This window comes from Mesoplodon mirus (assembly GCF_964341445.2).
Source record: "Mesoplodon mirus genome assembly, chromosome: 4".
Lineage (NCBI taxonomy): Eukaryota > Metazoa > Chordata > Mammalia > Artiodactyla > Ziphiidae > Mesoplodon > Mesoplodon mirus.
The window spans coordinates 100,802,331-100,823,350 of record NC_138979.1 but is presented as its reverse complement, the minus strand read 5'-3'; the positions used below and the strand labels follow the sequence as shown (position 1 = coordinate 100,823,350).

At 55.2% G+C, this 21,020-nt stretch overlaps 1 protein-coding gene across 6 annotated transcripts; it reads right to left on the bottom strand.

Moving 5' to 3' along the window:
* Nucleotides 1-415: 415 nt before the first annotated feature.
* Nucleotides 416-20,110, bottom strand: SHF (Src homology 2 domain containing F). 6 transcript variants are annotated; one of them, XM_082616908.1, is made up of 7 exons: nt 19,587-20,110; nt 10,811-10,952; nt 8,014-8,223; nt 6,455-6,595; nt 5,005-5,176; nt 4,744-4,863; nt 416-1,209 (listed from the first exon to the last, which is right to left on the bottom strand). In XM_082616908.1, the coding sequence occupies exons 1-7, from the start codon at nt 20,082-20,084 to the stop codon at nt 1,023-1,025; spliced, it is 1,470 nt and encodes a 489-aa protein (XP_082473034.1). In that variant the 5' UTR covers nt 20,085-20,110; the 3' UTR covers nt 416-1,022. The 6 variants fall into 6 exon arrangements, with proteins under 6 accessions (XP_082473034.1, XP_082473035.1, XP_082473039.1 ...); XM_082616911.1 differs by lacking the exon at nt 416-1,209 and adding an exon at nt 3,131-3,221 and having other exon boundaries at nt 5,007-5,176; XM_082616910.1 differs by lacking the exon at nt 416-1,209 and adding an exon at nt 3,210-3,342 and having other exon boundaries at nt 5,007-5,176.
* Nucleotides 20,111-21,020: the final 910 nt, after the last annotated feature.

Here is a 21,020-nt window from a genome sequence, read left to right as displayed (position 1 = left end):
CGCGGCTTCCGCGTGGCAGGGGCGCCCCGCTCCCTCCCGCCTGGCGCGCTGCCTCTTTGTCTCTCCGTGGCTCCCCTCCTCCCAGACAAATGGCTGTAGGCAGGAAATTAGATGCGCTCTCTGGGAGCCGCGCTTGTCGGGGCTGCGGGGAGGGGGCGCCGCGCGGCAGGCCGGCTCTGGTGCCCGGAGCCGGGGCGGGGGCGGGGGGGGATGTTTTGACATCTCGTCAAAGGAAGGAACTTGATGCTTCGAAAGTGCTTTTCACAGCCGCCTGTGTCCTCTCCAGAGCTGATTGATAAACAGAATCTGTGCTCGCTCAACTCCCTCCCCCGTCAGCCGGAGTGGGGGTGGGGGTGGGGTGGGAGGGGGAGGGAGGGAGCTGCGGCGCTGGAGGCGCGGAAGCGGCTGTGCCTGGCAGGACTGGGTTTATTTATTGCCTCTGGCCCGGAGCCGGGGCGGCCCCGGGCCTGCACAAGTTCCCTCCGGCCCAGCCCTTCCCCTCCTTCCCCACCCCCAATGTCTCCATCCCAGGGGTCTGTCTTCCCGAAGCGCCCCGCACCAGACTCCGGGCGGAGCCCGCCAGTGGTTTAGGGGTGGAGGCGGAGAGGTGGTTAGAGCACCCGAGGGCCCGCGTCCAGCTCCATTCCCAATCCACCCCTCCACCCCCGGGTAAAGAGGGTGGCGGGGAGGAGGTCGCCACCTCTGCCCTAGGGGCAGAAAGGGGCTGGAGCTGTCTGTCTTAAACTGCTCAGGAGATCAGCGATTCTGAAATCCCTTCCTCCTGGAGCTATCCTTTCTCCCCAGGGAGTCCTCTATCCTCAGCTCCAGACCACCTCTTACTCCAAGGCTCCAGTAGTCCTTCCCTTTAGAATAAATTAAGGAATCTCCAGCTGCCACTCGATTCCAGGGAGAGGACCAAGAAAGGTTTGAGAGATCATGTGGCCCAGGAAGGGCCACAGCCCTCAGCCAGGGGATGAGCACAGGGCTGGGTCCAGATCTGTCACAACGCCCGGGCCTCACACCTACAGAGTCCGGATGGCCACGGGGTAGAGCAGGGACATGTGCTCGGCCCCCTTAATGGGCAGCTTGCGGCTGGCGTAGTGGTGCACGATTTCAGGGACGCTGCTGAAGGGCGGGCTGTTCTGGCCCAGCACATACTTGTGTTCCTTGGTCCGGGACAGCTTCATGTGCATGAAGCCCTGACTGCTCCTGGGAAGAGGAGGGGAGACCCTGGTGAGTGGGGCCCTCTCCGGTCGTCGTTACCACCCCACCACCCGCTGCAAACATGGTTGTTCCAAGCCAGCTGAGAGTGGAGGCAACTAGGGAAGGTGGAGGTCAGTCCAGGAAGCAGGGAGGGGATGTAGGGGATTTTGTAAGTAGGCAGCAGTAGGTACTGGCTTTGTGGTGAGGGCACTGGTTGTGCCAAGAATGTGTGGGTGGTGAGTGTACAGGGTGTGTGCAGGTGGAAACAAGCTATCAGCACCCCCCCCCAACCCTGGGATCCAGTCGCTCCTGCCTCAGCCTATGCACCCCCCCAGCCTATGCGACCAGGGCCAGTTTACCCTCCCCCTCCTTGAGCTGTAGGGGAGGACATCTGTGTGGGGGAGCTCCTGGTGCCTCGTGAACACACAGACACCCTTGGCAGGACAGTGGGTGGACGCATGCGACAACCAACCAGGCGAATCTTGGTTGGGGCTCTCATGTAGAGACTAGGGGAGAGAGGGAGCTGGACATCACCCCAAATCTGGGAATACTCAGCTGCCTTGTCCTGGGGACATCCCTTCACCCTCCTGCTAACTGGGCCTTGGGCCAATCCCCCAGCTCATCTATCCAGCTCTGCTGCCTGGGATGACATCATCTGTGAGGCTGCAGCTCCATCCCCTCCCTCGGAGAGGACATGCCCCACTGCCTCTCCCATCTCCCTACCACAATCCAGGAAATCAGCATCAGTGCCCAGCCCTGCCCACAAGACAGGGACCCTGCTGCTCAGAGCTCTGGCCGGCTCCCAGCAAGAACGTTTGTTCCAACTACCACAGGCCTGGTCGGCCAGGCCCCAGGTCTGAAACTCCAGACAGGCAATGGGGAAACCATGCTTGGGAGAGCCCTGAAGCCCGAGTACTTGTTTCTGCTGGTCAGAGCCTACTTGGGGACAAGGGCCGGGCTCAGAAGCTGGTGTGGGAGGTAGGACTGGGGGAGGGGGCTGCCTCCTCGTGAGGTTTGCCACCCTTGAGAGGTGAGGCTGGCAAACCCCCTCACTTGCTTCCCCTGTCTGTGTACAAAGAGGGCTCTGACTGGTCCCATTTCACTAGGGCCACAAGTGAGAAAGCACAGAGAGTGGGGAGACTAAAGAGGAAAGGGATGGGAGGAAAAAAACAGGCCCTTAACACCATCCTTCCCTCCCCCCACCACAGGGTACAGTTCCCTAAAGCCTGGGCGTGTGTGTCAGGGTGTGGGACCATCCTTCATTTGCAGGGCTGAGATAACGGCTGAAGTTGACAGTGACCATGCAGGCCCTGGGGAAAAGAGCAAAGGGCCTGAGGAATACGTACAGCCCCCTGGGGCAGTAGAGAGGGGAGGCAGTGAGTGGTTGCCCTCCCCTGTCTGCCCTATGCCAAAACCCAGGCCCAAGGCTATGGGCATCAGGGTAGGCCCTGTGCTCCCGCAGTTTGGGGACAGCCCCCTCCCCACAGTCCACTTGACAGAATCCCCTCTCCTGAAAACTGTACATTGTATCTTCTCCTTCAGGGACAGATATGGCCAAGAAGGGCAACAAGTGGCCAGAGAACTGAGTTGGCAGCTGAGCGCTCAGCCTCCACACCTGGATAACTGACCTCCTGGGACGAAGTCCCAAGGGTCCATTAAGACACAGCAGAGCCCTTGCCTGACCCTCAGGGAACTGAGGTGGGACTAGCTGGGCCGCAGGGCTAGGGCTGGCATGGCTTTTGGAGGAAGCTGTTTAATTACCAGTGAAAGCCCTTCCATTACAGAGAGAAGAGAAACCATAATTGTATTTCAGAGAAACCATTTATATGTAAACGAGGCTCTGGCAGACAGATGCTGGCAGGGCCTGATCAGCCTGGGCTGGAGCAGTGTGCAGGCTGGCCTCCCCTTTTCACTCCTCAGGATATGGCAGGGCCCAGGCTCTGCTCTGCTCTGCTCGGGAGCCAGACCCGGATGTCTCCTCTTGCCTTGAACCATACCAAACTTGATGGGGGGTGGAACTGTGTAATGGAACAGTGTGGTTCTTGGAGTTGGCCTGAGCTGGGTTCAGATCCTGCTCTGGGCACTTTATTAGCTGGTGGCCTTGAGCAAGTCACATATCTCTTTGAATCGATTTTCTTTCTATAAAAAAGAGGTTGATCTTGCAGGACAGTAGCTGGTTTGGAGATGGTATGTATGCTGCTTGGCACATAGTAGATGCTCTATGAATCTTAACTATAATTTTTAAAGCAATACACATTCTGAAGTTATGTAGATCAAATTTTTGACAAATGAATTTTTCCTAAATGCTCCTTTGATGTTATAATTTGCAGACTCCCCCAGCATAAGAGGTGGAAGAAACCTAAGAGGTATCCATTGACATATTTTGCAAAGGTAGAAACCGAGGTCCAGAGGGGTTAAGTGATTTGCTTAAGGTCACACAGCTAGTTTTATTAAAACCAAGAATGAAATTCAGGTTATCTGACTATAATCTGGCATTTTTTCCATTATCTTTTAGTGAAGTTGAATAATTATCCTCCAGTGTATCTGTTTAATACTCCCAAATTTCCATATATTGGATATGTCTGAAGTGGGGTATACCTGTACTCTAATGCCCCCTAGAAAATGTGATAGGAAGTGGTATAGATGCCCCTGTAATGATGGGGGATGTGACTGGACACAGCACTCTGACAGGCTGCTATGTGGGGTGCAGGTTCTACCAGGCAGAACTCCTAGGTACCAAGGAGAGGACTAGCCATCCTGCCAGTAGAACCTGGGAGGCTGATGCTGGTCTCTCTGTATCTGTGCCCGGACTGGAAGGCTAAGGAGGAGGAGGAGCCCTGCCTCCCCTGCCTCTTCCAGGACCGTTTAAAGCCCAGTTGTCAGCCGCTAGCACCCAGACCTTCTGCCCTCTTCTTCAGAGTGAACAAGAACAGCTTTGTGTCCACTGCTCCATCCTCCTCCCAGCACCCAGCCTCCATCTCACCCTGTTGAGTCCCACAGGCAAAGTTCCTATCTCCTTGCCTGTACTTGTAGAACATCTTGGGCTTCCGTTAATAATGATGATAGTGATAATTCATTAAGCACTTAGCACTATGCTAAGTGCTTATTTCATTTAATCCTTCCCTATAAGTCAGATATGATTATTCCCCCATTTTATATGGAAACTGAGGCCCAGAGAGGTTAAGGGGGCCCCAGGCCACTAGAGCTAGAAAGTGACAGAACCCTTCTAAGCTGCACTCTATACTAGAGCTAGAAAGTGACAGAACCCTTCTAAGCTGCACTCTATAGCTTGACTGCTTCCCCCAGTGGACTCTGCGCTCCTTGGGAGCCGGGGCTGAGCCTCAGACGTCTCCAGATGCCCAGGGCTTGGCACAGAGTCGGCACATGTTCACAGGGGATGAAGTTCTCCCCAGCCTGGCTGGGCAGGAGAGATACTGGAGACTCCTCCTGTCCTGCTGGTTATCCCCCCACCGATTCCCCTTGGAGTCATCCTGACAGGCTCACTCTGCCTAAAGCCACCAGCCAGCAGGCCCCACTCACTTGAGGGACAGGGAGAAGTCGTTCTTGCTGGTCTCACTGTTGCGCACCAGGTAGCTGGCCTCTTTGCACAGCCGGAGCAGGTTCTCGGCATCTGTTCGACTGATGGCCCCGTGGTACCAGCTGAGGACAAGAGAGAGGAAGGGGGGCATCTCTGCTGGGTCCCTCGCTGTCCAGGCCCACCATTCTGGGTGTCCCCTGCAGGCAAGCCGGTGCCAGGAGGGGAAGGGAGGGGAGAGTCCCCAGCTGGACACAGACACTCACACCTGGTTTTCCAGAGGCAGTGCTGGGTCTGTCCACTCCCCCAGGGGGCTGCTGGGCTCCACGCTTAGGGACTTGGCTGACTTGGGGTTCCCTGCAGAGAGTCGGGGAGGGAGCCGCCCCTTCTCCTCCCGGCCAGGTGACAGGCAGCTCTTCTCAGATCCTTCAAACTGGGCTGTGGGGGACATACCAGTCATAGACTCTGAGGACCCTAGAGATAGAGCCCTATAGACTAGCCAGTGCCCCATCCCCATTTCCAGCCAAAAGGGGGCAAAGGAATGTTCTGGAAGGGTGGGGCGTGCTCATGAGCCTGACCAGCTCTAGGGACAGTATCCTAGGTCCATCCCTGGGTGGGGTGGGGGCAGGGGCGGGGCTCAGCTCTCCTGTGCCACAGGGCCTCCCAGTCCCCACACCGTGGCAGGAGAGGGGAGACAGCAACACGAGAAACCACTTAAGCTCCTCCCTCTGGAGGAGCTGACTGCCTTCCCTTATTCCATCCCCCTCAGGGTGGCTTCAGTGCTGATAATATTGTTCCTTTCTCCTCCTCAAGAGTTCATTACTGTTCTCCAAATCACCCTGCCAAGCCGTTCTGTAGAAATGACTTATCGATCTGAGAACAATTATCTGACTCCCCTTGGTGCCATCCTGACAGGCTAATCCTGCCCAAAGCCACCAGCCAGCCCGCCCCTCCCTCGCCCCCAAGGTCGCGGCCCACAGGCTCCCCTCCCCCACCCACAGAAGCCCAGCAGAGGCAGCTCTGGCCTCCCAGACTGGGACAGGCATGACCGCCGAGCCTGTCCAGGGAGGACTGAAGCCAGTGGGCCAAACGGGCACGAGCACACATGCACAGATGACAGAGACCCTCCTTCAGCCTGTATTTACAAAATACCCACTCACACCCACGCACAAATGTACAAACAGGTGCTCATGCCCGTGTGCGTATGCACAGATGCAAGCACATCCCTGGCTGCCCATTCTGGGTAAAACTGAAAGTAGAAGTGTTCAGTGTCTTTTTTCACCCCATTTGGGCTCTTTTTCTCTCCGTGTAGCACTTTCAAGCCCTCGTTGTCTTTCCAGTCACCAGATACAAAGATCAAACCTTTCCTTTAAGGAGTTAGGTACTTCCTGTGCTAGCATCGCCCCTGCCTCAGGCGTTATTTGCACTGCTGAGGGATCTGGTCAGGCAGAGCTCTGCCCAAAAGACTGAATTTAGAATAATGGGTTTTTATGGCATGGGGGGAAAGATTTGGAAGGGGCCTCCCTCAAGAGATACCTTCCCCACCCCTTTAGGGAAGGGAGGAACGTGTACTTTGTCCCTTCCATCTTCTTCCAGGGCAAGAGGGATTCCTCCTGGGTTCTCTGAACTCTGCCCCACCTCTCTGCTCCTCCAATCCACAGGGCCTGAGGGCTGAGAGGACACATCACCCTGGCCAGAAGCCCCCAAAGGACCCACCGCTGCCATCCTCCAGGCTGGACTCAAGGAGGGGTGAGGCTGGACCGGAGATGTCCCTGTCCCCGTCGGGAAGGGAGGGGCTGCTGTCCAGCTGTCCCACTGGTGGAGGCCAAGGTAGGTCTTTGATGACCTTAATGTCAACTGGAGCCAGTAGCAGCAGGGAGAAGAGAGACAGACAGGGACAGAGACAGAGACAGAGAGAGGCAGAGATTGAGACACCAAAACCCAGAGCCAGGACACAGGACAGCCTAGAAAGGAGGAGGGTCAGAGCAGAGGCAGGGGCAGCTTCTGAGGGAAGAGGACTCTCAGAGGACTGGGCAGAGCCACACTGACCGCACCATGGTGGGTGGGAGGCTCCAGGAGCAAACAGCCGGACACAGGGTCTTGCTCTGCCAGCCCCACAGGTCCCCTTTGTTTGACCTCTCACAAGCCTCCAGGGCCCAAAGGGCCCAGGCAGGGAGGAAAAGCAGGACCAGGAGCTGCCCATACTCCCCAGCACCGTACCTGGACACCCACACAGCATCCTGGCACGCCCCACCTTGCCTCCCTTCCCCCTTTCGCCTGCAGCCTGGGAACTCATGGGCAGAGACTGAGACAGCCCAGCCTCAGGCTGTCAGGAAAACTCAGAAGCTGGAGCAGATGTTTTATTGAAATTTACCCGCCAAACCCTCAATCCTGAGCCTTGACAATTAGGAGAGCCATGCAACTGGCGGCTGCAGGACTGCTAACAGGTTTCCTAATGAGGAACATAGATTTTCCCATTAAGCAATTCAAACAGTATTGATTCTCCAAGGAGACTTCGGGAGATAAACAGCCCATCCTCAACGGTGCACGCTTTAAGGGAAACAAATTAGGAACCTGTGGTTTCCCAGTGTGGCTGCCGGGGTGGGGAGGACAGAGCGGAGAGCGGAGTCCAGCTCCAGGATGAGCTCCTTGCCCAAGGAGGGCTGAGGAGGACATGGGAGTAGGAATGAAGTCTAACGGCACTGAAGTCCTTTATGTTCTCACTGAACAAGGCTCTTGTACCAGGCTCTTGTATCACCCACTCAGGCCCTCTCTATGTTGGACTCCGGGCCTGGGATGGACACTGGGGTGCTTGGTACAGGAGAAACCTGATGATTTCTCCCTCTCCCCACTGGTTCCTGCTCCTGAGAAATACCCTTGGGGCTAGGCTATACACACAGTGGGTTTTCACTGTCTGGAGTGTTAAATGCTTTCCTTTGTTACGTGTAAGTATTTAACATATGCCACAAGTTTTATCATTTTGTTTGGAATTTCTTTATTTTTAAGTATACCCTGCCTCCCAAAAGATGGAAGTGGCCCAAGCCTCTTGGCCTCTGAGAGGTGGTGATGCAGGGAGTCATCCCTGACCCTGCACACAGTTCTGTGTCCACACCGCCCAACTCACCACTCTCCATGGTGCAACTCAACTGCACTTCCCTTGAGCCCAGCTCCTGCCCCACCCCCACCCCCACCCCAAGCCCACTCCTCCCATCCCCCTGAGCCTGGAAAGCTGCTCAGAGGCCCCAGCAGACCTGCCCTCTCCACCCAGGACTCACCTGCAAAGGCTTTGGAAATCCGCTCCTTCTTCCACTCCCAGGGCTGGTCATACTCCTCAGGGGGCCTCTCATCATCCTCTGGCAGGCGGGACTCCCGGGGCCAGGAGGCCCCCTCACCTTCCGGGGTGGCCCCCTCCTCTTCCTCTGGCTCATAGGGCGTGTCATACAGGGGCAAGGGCTGAGCTGCTGTCTCCTTGGAGCCCCGGATCTCTGCCAGGGCAAGGCAGGAGGGGAGGTGTGAGCAGTCCTGGCTGCCTGGCTCAGCGCCCCCGGCAGCATTCCCCAGCTACAAGCCTTCAGAGGAGATGCTGGCTCTGGGGGGAGCCCAGTGGCCACACATCTGGGGTCCCTCACCCTCAGAACACCTCTAGGATTCCAAAAGCATGGGACCCAACAGAGGCAGGGGCAGAGGAGCACCAGAGTGAAAGACAGAAAAAAGATCCTGCGATGGCCAACAAGGGCTGGGGAGCTGAGGCTTACACATTTAGGAAACTGAGGCATGGTCCATCTCCTTGCTACTCAGATCCATTTATTTCCTTGTGTCCCAAGTTATGTCATTTCGCATTCAGAATATCCTTTGTTGCTCAGGTACTGCTGACCACCCCCTCCTTGAAACTGTACCCTTTGGACAAGTCAGTTTCATGGACTGTCCTCCTCTCCCATCACACCCGTTTGGTCTCTTTCCCTGGATCCTCTCTTGGTCTCTGTCCGCCAGGGCCAAATCTTATTCATTTCTCCCTGCCCTCACTCTCCAGTCTCATGGCACCCTTTGCATCTATATGTTTCCAACTGCCATAAAAATGTTTCACTTTGATGTTTCAAACTCACTGCTTTCCCGAAAAATTCTTCTAGTCTGTTCTGTGATCCTCATTTGGGGATCACTGACCCAGTGGAAATCTGATAAAAGCTATGGAGCTACTCCCCAGAAAAATGTGCGAATTTTCACATACAGTTCCACAGCACTCATGGACCTCCTGGAGGTCTACACCCTTCTGATCTAAACACAGTGGCCGCCCTCTCACTTTCTCCATTTCTGTCTACTACACTGCTCTCCTTGGTCCTGGCCCTCCTTCATTCTCTGAATCCCATGTGTTCAGTGCCAATACCTGATGACTCTCACCCTCAACTCTCCACGTCTAGATTACTGCTAGGGTGAACCTACAATCTACAGGCTCATGTTTCAGGGGCTCCATGGAATGACACTCCCTACTGCTGTCTGCTCCCTCACCCACCTCTCCCAGGGAGGGAGAACAGCTTATCTGATTGGCCAATGGAAGTTTCCTTTCTTTCCCAGATCTGCCTACTTGCAGAGAGAGAACATTCTGGTTCTTTCTCCTCCTGCCCCCGTGCAGGGGCCTATAGCTGTCTTGAGTTGCCCAAGCCTGAGTAGGCAAGCTTAATTCTGTGGCGAAGTATTCTTAGCTATGTCATTCTGGTGACATAGCTAAGTAATGTTCTCCAATCAACTTTATCAGTAATAAAGCTGGCATTGCTATCTCCATCTATCTGTTTCCTTAATCCTATTCCTCAGTTATTTCCAAGCTCAGAGGGGAAGAAAGGGGTGTTAATTATTGGTCCCTTAAAGCCTCAACAATTTCCACGATAGCCTACTAACTCATCTTTCTTATTTTTTAATTAATTAATTAATTTATTTATTTATTGGCTGCGTTGGGTCTTTGTTGCCACATGCGGGCTTTCTCTAGTTGCGGTGAGTGGTGGCTACTCTTCATTGCAGTTCGCGGGCTTCTCATTGCAGTGGCTTCTCTTGTTGCAGAGCACAAGCTCTAGGTGCGTGGGCTTCAGTAGTTGTGGCTCACGGGCTCTAGAGCGCAGGCTCTGTAGTTGTGGCGCGCGGGCTTAGTTGCTCCGCAGCATGTGGGATCTTCCCAGACGAGGGCTCAAACCTGTGTCCCCTGAATTGGCAGGCAGATTCTTAACCACTGCGCCACTAGGGAAGCCCCCTAACTCATCTTTCTGATGCCCAGTTCTTCTAGTGTGTTCTGTACCCAAAAGCCTCAGTAATCCTCTAAAAATGCCATATTCATCCTGTTCCTTTCTTGCTCAAGAATCCATAATGGCTCCCCTCCCATTTTTGGAGCAAGTCCAAATGCCTCATTTGAGCCTTTAAGACCTGCACTACCCCTCTTGGCCTCTCTCATTTTAGCTCTCCTGTATGCCCAGCACTAAGATTATCTGCCCCTGAACAAACCTTCCTCTCATCCTTCCCTGGGACCTTGGCTTACACTGATTCACCCCTGTCCTCCTCTCTGATCACCCACATTGTTCCCTTTCCCTGGATGCTTTCTTGACCTCTGTTCCCCAGGGCCAGGTCTCATTCACTTCTCCCTGCCCTCACTCCTTGAACTGCTTGCCCAATATCATGTGCATTGCATCTGCATTTCTAGTCATGTGTTTCCAATTGCCATAGATGTTCGCTTCCAGGTCCCATCATTTCAGACCCATCACCTTCCCTAAAGCTAGTGATTCTCTTCTTGGGATCAGTGACCCCCAGCCCACACCACTAGCTCCCAAATGCTTCTATTGTCTGCCCTTTGGTTGTATGGCCTTCTCTAGCACCTCACGTCTCAGGCACCACAAGTCCCAGCTTCTTCTCCAAAATGACTATCTTGAAGGCAATGGCCACCCTCCCCAAAGACCCAGCAAAGGCTTTCTCCATATTTTCTAGGGACCAAGGAATCAGTCCTTAGACTTGTGGGTCCCAGGGCCTGTTCTACAGATACTCAGGCCTCAGGGAGCAACCCCCCACCCCACCCCCACCCCTAACTCCATCACTCACCAGCCATCATCTTTTGGGCCTCATAGGGCTCCATGTAACCGTCATTCTCGGGGACCTTCTCTGGGGCTCCTGAAGCTCCTATTTGGCCTTCACCAGTCTCCTGAACATCAAACGGATCCGCATAGTCTTCTAGAATTGCTAACTTTGGGAAGAGAGTGAGGGGAGCAAGCTTCAGACGTCTGAGAGACAGCTCTGCTTCTCCCCAGGATGCTCTGTCCATGGGAGCAAGAGTCCTGGGCAGGCTGCCCAGGAGCTTGGATGGGGAGAAGCTCTGGCTCTTCCTTTGCAGGGGTCCCCACTAGGCTGCCAACAGAATGGTACATCTTTCTTTTCTGTTAATTTTGTGCCTCTGGCCCATTCCCTAGGCTAAATGGACAGGATGAGGCTCTGGACTTTAATGCCTGCCTCAGTCAGGGTCCAGGCAGGACCAGAGCCTATACCAGGTGGCCTAACAGAGGGAATTAATTCAGAGACCTGGTTATAAAGGTGCTGGAGTTCAAAGAATAAGCAGGGAACAGTAGGCAACTGGGGGATTAGCTTGGTCCATGCCTAGCACTGCATTCCCAGATGCTAAATAAGTATTTGCTGACCATCAAGGAAGGTACTGACTTTATGCCACAGTTCGCTGGTTTATCCTCACAACATCCTTCACAATGTTATGTGGGAATTATTATCCCCATTTTAAGGAAATGGAGGCTCAGGGCAGGTAGGGAACAACATGCCCAAGTCCATTCCACATAAGTGGAGAAACCAGGATGGAACCTGTGCCCTTTGTGCAAAATCATGCTGCCAACCTGCTACCACTGGGCATCTTGGCTGTCCTGGGAGAGAGACCACCTTAGGATAGCCCTGAGAAAGCCAGGGTTTGGGCTCTGCTGAAATCCCCCGGGCTCTTGGAGGACGGGGACAGGAAAGGCCTGGTCTTGGCCCTCCCCATCCCAGGGTGCAAGCCGCACACCCTGCAGAGGAGCTTAAGGTGCTCGGGGCGGGGTGCAGCTGAGGACAATAGAGACTTTCTCCAAGCTGGGCACAGGCTTGGGGGGACCTGCCGAGGCAGAGACAGAGTACGGCCCGCGGCGCACTAACTGCACCTCGGGGCGGGAGAGCACCGCACACCGGGTTGCCAGGCGTTGACAAGAGGTAGCTCCGGGGCCTGCAGCATGGGGAAGGGGCCACTCCTGCCTCTCCCCTATTCTCGGTCTAGGCTTTGGTTCTGGTCCAGATCAGGGCTGTGGGAGACAGTTGTGCAGGGAGGCTGTGGGGATGATGACCGCCTGTCCTGGGTTACAGGACCTGGGACCCCTAGCAAGGCGGAAATGGAGAAAGAAAACTTCCCACCTCAGAGACCCCTTCTGCATGTTCCTTGAACCCCCACTGGCCCTTCTAGGGGTCTCAAGAGTGTCCCAACAGCTCCTACCATCTCATCCATCGGTTCTTCAGCTCCTACTCGTTTCACCTTGTTCCAGTCAAGACCCCCAGCTCCTTTACCTCCCTTGAATCTCTGCCTGCTTCTGAGAAGACCACCATCTCAGATCATCCCATCACCTCCACCAGAGCATCCACTGGCCTGGGGCTCTTTGTCACTTCTGTCCCTCCAGCTCCAGTAAGCACCTGGTTCACAGTGGGCACTAGAAAAATGTTTCTGCTAGATCACTGCCTATTTCCCCTTACAGCCCCCCTCTGCGAGTCCTCCTTCCTGCAGGAAGTGCAGAAAAGGAATCCACTCCTACCCCGAGCTGCTTCACCCCAGGCCAACGGGCACCCACAGTCTCACCCACTTGACCAAGGGGCTCTGGAGCCAGCCCATTGGGTACCCCCCCAGGTTGGCACCCAGCCTTACACTCATATGTGGCAGCTACTTAACAGTAACTGAATCAACAAATGTGCTATCCTTAAACCTTGCAGTGGCTCTCCAGTGCCAGAAGAACAAGTCCAAAGTTAAAGGGATTTAAAGATTCCACTTTGCTCTTTGGGTTCTCTCTACCCACCCTAGGTTACTTTGTTACCTGAAAGCTGTATAATCTCTTTCTTATCTCAAAGGCTTTCCCTTTACCTGGATCAGATTATTTTTCTTTAGAAAGCCTTCCATTCTCCCTCCAGGTCTGTTTAGGGCCTCTGTGCTGGGCTATCAACACACTGTGTAGTAAATACTTGTTTTATTATCTGTCTTCCTGCAGACTGTGAACTTCCTGAGGGCAGTTCATTGCTAAATTCCCAATACCTAAAAGTGCTCAGTAAATATTTGTTAAATCAGTTCAAATAACAGAGGAAGGAAGAATGGACAAAGGAAGCACTTTTCCTTGTTCATTCAGGGGAGGAGGAAGCATGAATCTGGCTGGGGAGTCAAACACGGGGTATGAGTCCCTGGAAGCTGCTCAATAAGCAGAAGCACCTGGCCCAAGCCCCAGGCCCCCCTCTCCAACTCCACAGAGCCCTCCCTTGCCTTCCCTTAGCAAGCCCAGTCAGAGCTGCAGGCAGCACCCTTCCCACTGGAGTCCTGGGCCAGTGCCAGGAGCTGCGACCCCTCCTGGCAGCTCCTGGCAGCTCAGGGCCCGTGGGCACCCAGGTGGCAGCTCTGTGGGCAGCTCAATGGCTCCTCTGTTCCATGCCTGGCTCCACACCCTGCTCCAGGAAGCCCTGGCCTCCGCCCTGGGCTGGGGCACCTAGAGAAGCCACCCACGGGGCTGGGGTCAGGAGCAGCAGCAGAGACGCCTGCTGGGAAGGACGGGCACCTGACCTGGACATACAGGACATGTCAGAGACCAGACCTGCTTTCCCAGTGGCTTCTAGGTCATGTGAAGAGGCAAAACTGCTCAGTGTGGGGAAGCTGCCCCTGTAGGCTTCTGACACCTTTGCTCTATCATGATTTACTTTGTTTATGGGCCCTCTACCTGACTCTGCCGTGCTCACTGTTGTATACGGCATCCATCACAGGGCCTGGCACACAGTAGGTGCTCAGTGAGCATGTACTGGGTACTCAAAAGGCCGCCTTCTACCCAGACTCCATCTTCTGGAGTGACAGACTCTCAGATCCCAATTCATCTAACTCTGACCGACCAGCAGGGGCTGTAGGAGCAGCCTGTCAGGAGAATCCACATTTGATAGGGATCAAAGCCTTTGGCTCAAGGGCAGAAGGAAGGAACTGGCAGGGGAGGCACCTAAAGCCAGGGCTGATATTTAGGCAAATCCTCTGGTACGCTGTTGAAATGCTGAAATATTTCCAAACTAGTAGGTAAGTAGCTCTGCCCAGAGGGCTCTGTGGCTCCCTCCACTCCTGCAGGAGGGTGGCAGGGTGCCTCCAGGACCCTGGTCTTGTGCCTGTTCAGTTGGGCAGTGCTCCTCCCAAAGCAGCTGCCAGGACTTGCCTCTCCTTCCTGCCCAGGCCTCTCCTGAGGTAGCCGGCAGGCCCACGATCTGGTTGAACCCTCCACATTGCAGCTGGGCCCTGCTACGAGTTTCTGACCCCACCTCTGGGGCTTTTGAGGCCAGGGGAGCAAAGGAGACACATGTCACAGGATTTGGGCTCTGCAAAGTACCCGAAGTCTACCACTGTCCCTTTTCTCCATTTCTTTAGTTTATATTTAATGTCTGGAAGTCTCTGGTTTTTTAATCTGTAGAATGGGGATGGTATTAGCACCTACCTCATAGGACTGGGTAGAGGGCAATGAATGTAAAAAGTCCTTGGCCCAGAGGCTGGCAAGGAGTCAGTGCTCAATAAATGTTTGCCCTGATGATAATCTCTTTTATTCAGGCATTAAGACCCCAGAGTTCAGGTGCTTGTCTAGGGTGCACAGCTTGCAGTAGCAGAGACAAGAAAGACAGAGACCCAGGTCTCCTGACTCTCATTGCCTTGCCACAGATTTTCCAGAAAAACTGGGAAATGTAGCATCTTCTCTCCTCTATTTGTAGATTTAAAATACGCCTTAGCATGTTAAAGGCTCTGAGAAGTCCTGCAACCAAAAGACTAACTTAATTTTGTTTAATTCAGCATTTCTCCAAACTATTTAACCATGAAATCCCTTTTCCACTGAAAGTCTGTCAGTCTGGGAAATGGTGTACTATTGATATTTACCTCGCTCAGAATTGAACTTTTTGCACCTTCTGTTCCCACTTATTAGAATGCCCTTCCCAATTTTATCTGCCAGGGAAACTCCTTCACGTGAAACAAATTTATTATCCTTTTCTAATAACAAAGCAATGCCATGCTTGTAAAACATTCATCACAGACATGCAATTGATGCTACCAAACCTTTTAAGACACTTATAACGTATGTCCGAGGCCACTTTGGGATTGGGTGGCAAGTGCTGGCCTTCAGCATTCAGGAAATGGCAAACTCGGCACAGAATGCAATCCTCATTCCTTCCTTAGGAGCCTCCTTCCCCTGGTTCATTAGCAAATGCTCAGTGGATACTTCCTCTCTCTGCAGGCCTCCTCTCAGCAGGTGCAAAGGTCCCGTGCAAAGGTCCCATACACGGTGCTGGCAGCCAGTCTGGAGTCAGGCTGCCCAGCTGGGAACCTCAGCTCTCTAACTAGCTGTGACACCATGCAAGCGTGACTCAACATTGCTGTGCTTCAGTCTCCCTTTTCATAATGCTGGAATAACAGACTTGTCCTCATAGGGTTGTTGTAAGGATCAACTGGTCTAATACACATCAGCTGCTTCAAATGGTACTAGATACAAGGTGGAGGCTCAGTCAATGTCCACGATTATATTATTAAATACAAAGGACAAATTCCTGGATCCTCCAAGAGCTCACAGTGACAGACACAAAACAAGTTCCCAAAAAGTGAAGCACCTTAAGGTGCTATGAAGCCACACGGCTGAGCCCCAGGCTCTGCAAGCCCCACAGGCTCACTGTATGCAGGGTTTGGGCCCCACCTCCACTCTCATATCATATCACACTGGTTCTCCAGGGCAAAGGGAACAGGCTGCAGGTAGCCCTCCAAGTCCCGGGCCCCAGCCAGCTGCTCCATCCAGGGTCACAGGGTCCTGGCTGTTCCTGGCTCCCAAAGGGTGGAGCACCAGGGCTGCAGTATCACTGAGTCACTGCCCAAGCCAACAAGCCGCAGTTGTCTTCCAGAGGGAGGGAGTGCTGCAGCACGAGGAGGCAGCAGTGGATAGAGTGGACAGGCCTGTGGGCCTCAGCCCTCCTCGAAGCACCAATGGCAGTGGGACCAACAACAGCACAGGCCACAGAGTTCAGGCCCCTTGGCCGGAGCCCTCCCCCGTCCTCCAGCAGGAGACCCAAGGACACGTGCGAGACAAACGAGTCACCCCTCCAGACTCGGCGCAGGTCACACGAAAGAAAATTAAAGCAAACGAGGAAGCAAACTCAAAAAAGGCAAGGACTCGGTCTTCTAGGTGGTGAGTCTCAGCGCTTAGGCCAGTGTCACTTAACGACACTCAAACACTCAACACTGGCCAGGGAGGGCCCCTACCTGCCCTCCTAATCCCAGGGCAGCCATGTCTTGTTCATCTTCTGACACCCAGAATGTATCCTTCACTTTCTTCTTCCAGCCTGTCTGTTGATTCGTTTCCAAACTTGGGCCCAGAGGATCCAAGTCCATGTGAAAACCATCTATGAGGTACAGTATCTATTCTTCAAAGTTCTTAATATTTCGGGCCCTGTGAACACCAGTGAGAATCTGAGAGCTGTGAGCCTTTTCCCAGAAAAATGCTCATGCCCCCAAATATGTGCACAGTATTTCTGGAGGTTCATGAACCCTAGAAGCCCCTCTGTGAGCTAAGAACAAGAACCCTAGTTTCAATTCATACGGGGTGCTTGACTGTCTTAGTATTCACATCACCTCTCTCTCTCTGTTTTGCTCTCTCACTCTCTCATTCTCTGTCTCTGTCTCTCTCTCTCACACATGTATCTTGGCATGATGGAGGCAAAGGACACACTCTGCAGATGGTCAGAGGCAACTCAAAGCTTCATCCAATCAGGGCCCCTCTCCCATCCCCATCCCCCTTTCCTAATTAGATCAGGTTTTTCCTGTTGAAGGTCTGAGAAAAGGGAGCAAAGCAAGGGAAGGCACAGCTCTCTAGTCCCTCTGCCAGGGCATAGCCTGATGGCCAGACAGGGCCCAGTACCAAGAGGGAGTCTTCCTGCAGCCAGATGGTGAGGCCCTGCCTGCCTGCTGCTCCCACACCTGCCCTGCCAGGCCTGCCCAGATGGCCAACCTTGCACCCCTGCCAACTGCAGCCGTGGGTCTCAGGGTGGGCCACTGGCCAGAGCCCTGCACGGGGAGAAGGCTAATGGTCCTGAGCCCCCAGGCCTCTCAGGGTCCTGTCTGAGGCCTATTCTCTCCAGCCCCTACATCCACTGGGCTCATTCCTCTTCAGCTTCTCTGGCTCATCACAGAAGCATTTGCACCCATTTCATCAAACCTCATGATCCAGCTCAGAGGGTTCTGACCCACCCAGCACCAGCTGCTGGACTGCAGAAGGAGAGAAGTGAGCCAGCCCAAGGCAAAACCTGGTCCCCAGCCTCATCTCACCTCAGGAAGAGACTCAAAAGCAGCAAGCCAAGAGGACCTGCAGGGCTAAGCGGAGGGGGAACTGAGACTAAGGAGAAAGCAGCCACACAGGACAGGAACACCAGCTCAGCGGGGCCTCGGGGGCCAGGCCGGCTCACCATCCAGAAGGTACAATCCTGTGTGAGTTCTGCAGGCAGGTGCTGACACTTGGGTTTAGGCTAAGGGGCTCAGGTACCTAGTCTGGGCTCTTCCTAAGATGATCCAAACTCCACTCCTGAAGAGGTGGAGCCACTCTCTCTGAATGGTGGGAGGCCCCAGGTCAGCATCCCTGCCCCTGGGCCAGCTCAGATGGCATACTGGGTCTTTCCCACACACTCATTAAACCACAGAATTGTATGGCTCCTAGGAAATCCTGCTGGATTTCATTCCTGTCCCTGCAGCTGACAAAGGAGTCAGATACCTCTTAGCCCCCAAGGTCTGAGCAGCCCACAGATCTCAGGGACGACCCAGGGAGAGGCATGGATGCCCTTGGTGAGAAGAGGCTGTGGGTTTCTGCATGGTTGTGTGGGCACAGCCCCTTCCTTGGGGTCTCTGTGGGGAAGTGTACAAGGGGGACTTTAGTTAGGGGAGTCTCTGACCCTCAGGTCACCCTAGCAGTGGAGAGTCACCACTCAGGACCTATTGATATTTATGCACCACCCCTCTTGATGCCAAACTCTGTGTCAGGCACTTGGGAGACACAATATGAGGATAAGGTCCTTGTCCTGGAGGAGCCCACGGCTTGGTGGGCAGCCTGTTATGCCATTCCAAGACGATACAGAGAGGAGGAGGGCCAGGGACAGTTCAGGCCCACATGCCAGCAGGCAGTGGTCAGGGAGGAGGAGACTAACTGATCAATACTAAGAACAAAGCCTAATGCTTCCTCTGCCTCACTGCCACCACCACCATCGGGGAAAATTAGGAAGAGGAGCCTAAGGACATGTGAAGAAAGCATAGGCTCCTTCTGCAGGCAAACAGTCCTGGCCCAGGATGGGTAGCCATGCGCCATGGCAGGAACTAGGGGGAAAATAATTCACATTCCTGAGGCTTCTGCTCTGACCCTGACGCATCTCTCTTACCCAAGAATCAGGCAGAACAGTGGCGCGCTCTCAGCTGAAAGCCTCAGTCCTGGAGCCAACAGATTCAGACAGCAACTTTGCTCTCCAATCAAAGAAAACTGTGTTCTCTGCTGAGGAGAGGAGAGTAAACCCCAGAGCGAGCTCCCAGGGGTAAGTGAAGAGGGACAATAGAGATAGGGCAGCCCACCGAGTCATCGTCCTAGAATTTAGGACTACAGGGACCTGGGGATGACTTTCAGCTGTCAGGGAGGGATAAGGCCGCACTGAGGTTGGGCAGGGGGTGTCTTCTCTGCCAGGGGCCTTTGAGCCACAGTGGATGTTCTTGGAAAGAGTGAATGCCCAGCCCGCCTCTCTACCCCAAGCCTGCAGATCCACAAAAAGATCTAGCCACCCTCAGAAGGGACCCGGGGAGCAGGAGGCCAAGAGGAGAGGAGGAGTGGGCTCAGTTGCTTAGCCCCTTCTGGGCAACAGGTTCTGAGCACTGACTGTCCGCATACCTGGGGGGATAAGGGAAGGAGTGCAGGAGTGGGCCTGCCTGGACCTCAGTGGTCAGCATCCTTGGTGAAGAGCTGCATACTGCCTGTTCTGGCTTCCTGAGAACAACGGTCCACCCGGCTCCAGTCCTACTGGGTAAGGCAAAGGCCAGCTCTTGCCGTGTGCACAGGGAGAAACCCAGCCTTCACCTCCTTCCTGGGGCTTCAGCACCTCCAAGGATGCTTGGGCTTTTTTAACAGGAGAAGGAGTGGAGCTTTGTGCTGGCTCTGCCCTGAGGGGGAGGGGTCAGAGATCAAAGGGCAGTGAGCTGCTGCTCCCAGAGGATTGAAAGGCCATAAACTGGGGAGAAACGGGCTCAAATCCCGTTAGAAAAAAGGCTCCCCGATTAGGCTCCGGGGTCTGCGATGAGGAGAGCAGAGCTGGGAGGGGGAGGGTCACTAGTTCAGGGGCTATAATGGAAAGAGGCAGAGTTTGGGGCGCACGTCCCAAATTAGAAGGTCGAGAATCTGAACAAAGGTGGATGAAGGCTCCGAGCCCCGGGGTCAGGGACTAAGATCGTGTCCGCCAGGAACCGTGACACCAAGGGGCCCGGCCCCGGTCAGGCCACCTTTGTCCCTCTCGAAAGCCCCAGACCTCCGACCACCTCTCCTCCTTGCCACCCCCCGACCGGCGTGGCACTCACCCTGTCGCTGCTGGCGGGTGGTCCAGAGATCCGTTCCTCGGGAGGAGGCGCTGGGGGTCCAGGGGTCTCGACCCGAATAAGGCGGTGGGGTGGCGAGCCGTGGCGCGGGGGCGGCGTGGGGCCAGGAACGGCAGGGGTGGCTAGAGCAGCGGAGCCGGACGGCGCCCCGGAGTAGGGGTCTTCGAAGTCGCGCTCCCTCTGCAGTCGGTAGGCGGCCAAGATGTCCGGGGGAGGTGCGGGGGGCGCGGCCGGGGAAGGTGCGGGGGGGCGGTAGTCCGGCTCCGGGGGCGCCGGCTTGCCCCCACCTCCGCCGCCGCCCCCCCCGCGGAAGCCCAGGTGCTCCCGGAGCCACTTGGCCACTCCGCCGCTGCCGCCCCCTCCTGGGCCGGTTCCCGCACCTCCGGCGCCCCGGCGCGATCCAGCCGGGCCGCCCCCCGCGCTCCCCTGCGCCCGCGGCCCCGGGCCGGAGCCGGCAGGAGAAGCTCCGCTCAGTAACATGAGGCCAGCCAGACTGAACGTGGGGAGCTCTGTGGCCGGGCAGGGGGCGGGGGCGGGGCGGGGGCGGAGCTCGGCGGGGCGGTGAGAGGGGGCGGGGCTTAGCCGGGCGGCGAGAGGGGGCGGGGCTCGTCAGTAACAAGGGAGGGGCGGGGTTCCGCTACCTAAAGGAGGCGACCTCCCCCCGCCCGGCGGAGAGGAGCGGGCGGGGGCTTCCAGCCTGTGTGGACGCAGAAGTGAAGTGGCGACCCTAGGGCAGGGAATGCGACTCCTGAGGATGGACTGAGGATGAATCCTCCACGGGGCGCACCTGTGCACGTCTGTTCCCCCTCCCCAGCTCCCACCTCGCGCCAAACGCCAAGAGGGGAGTCTTCGGATTCCGGGGTTCCTGGCCCTCCGGCGCCTTCCGCCCCTCCTTTACCCTACCCAAGGCCTCCCAACTGGGAAATAATGTCCTGGGAGGAAAAGCTGGGGTGGTGTGGGGGCGAGACAGGGGCTGTTCTGTAAGATGTGTCTGGAACTACCGGCTCCGGCCTGCTGCCTTGGGAGCCCCACCTACTTCCTCCCATCCAACTGCTCTCTGTGCACATACTCGAACCCACTCAAGGTAGACATCTCACATCACAGACAATCAGCTCCCTAGAGGCACCCACTTCTCCCGAGTGGTTTCCACACACGCCCTCCTCACAGGCAAACAGCCCTTGCATAGACGCCTCCCACCCGGCCCTGATGGCAGCGCACGCATATACACAGAAATCCCTTCAAGTCCCAGGTTGCGTTGCCAATCAGCTTAGTGACAGAATAGAAACAGACAAGTCAATAAATCAAGTCTAGAAACAGTTCCAGTGTTGTCTGTCATAAACCCCTTATCCTCCAGAGGCTCGGATGCTCAAGCATTTTTGTCTGAGAAATAAAACCAATTTCTCCCCAGGAATGTTG

Bases quoted from the DNA above. Each gene is read 5' to 3' on its own strand.
- SHF (XM_082616908.1), bottom strand. From the start codon at position 20,084: ATGTTACTGAGCGGAGCTTCTCCTGCCGGCTCCGGCCCGGGGCCGCGG. The intron at 4,864-5,004 runs GTGAGTGTCTGT...TCTTGTCCTCAG, and splicing joins CTGCCTCTGGAAAACCAGGT to CTGGTACCACGGGGCCATCA. The intron at 1,210-4,743 runs GTGAGTGGGGCC...TCCTCTTCCCAG, and splicing joins GACTTCTCCCTGTCCCTCAA to GAGCAGTCAGGGCTTCATGC.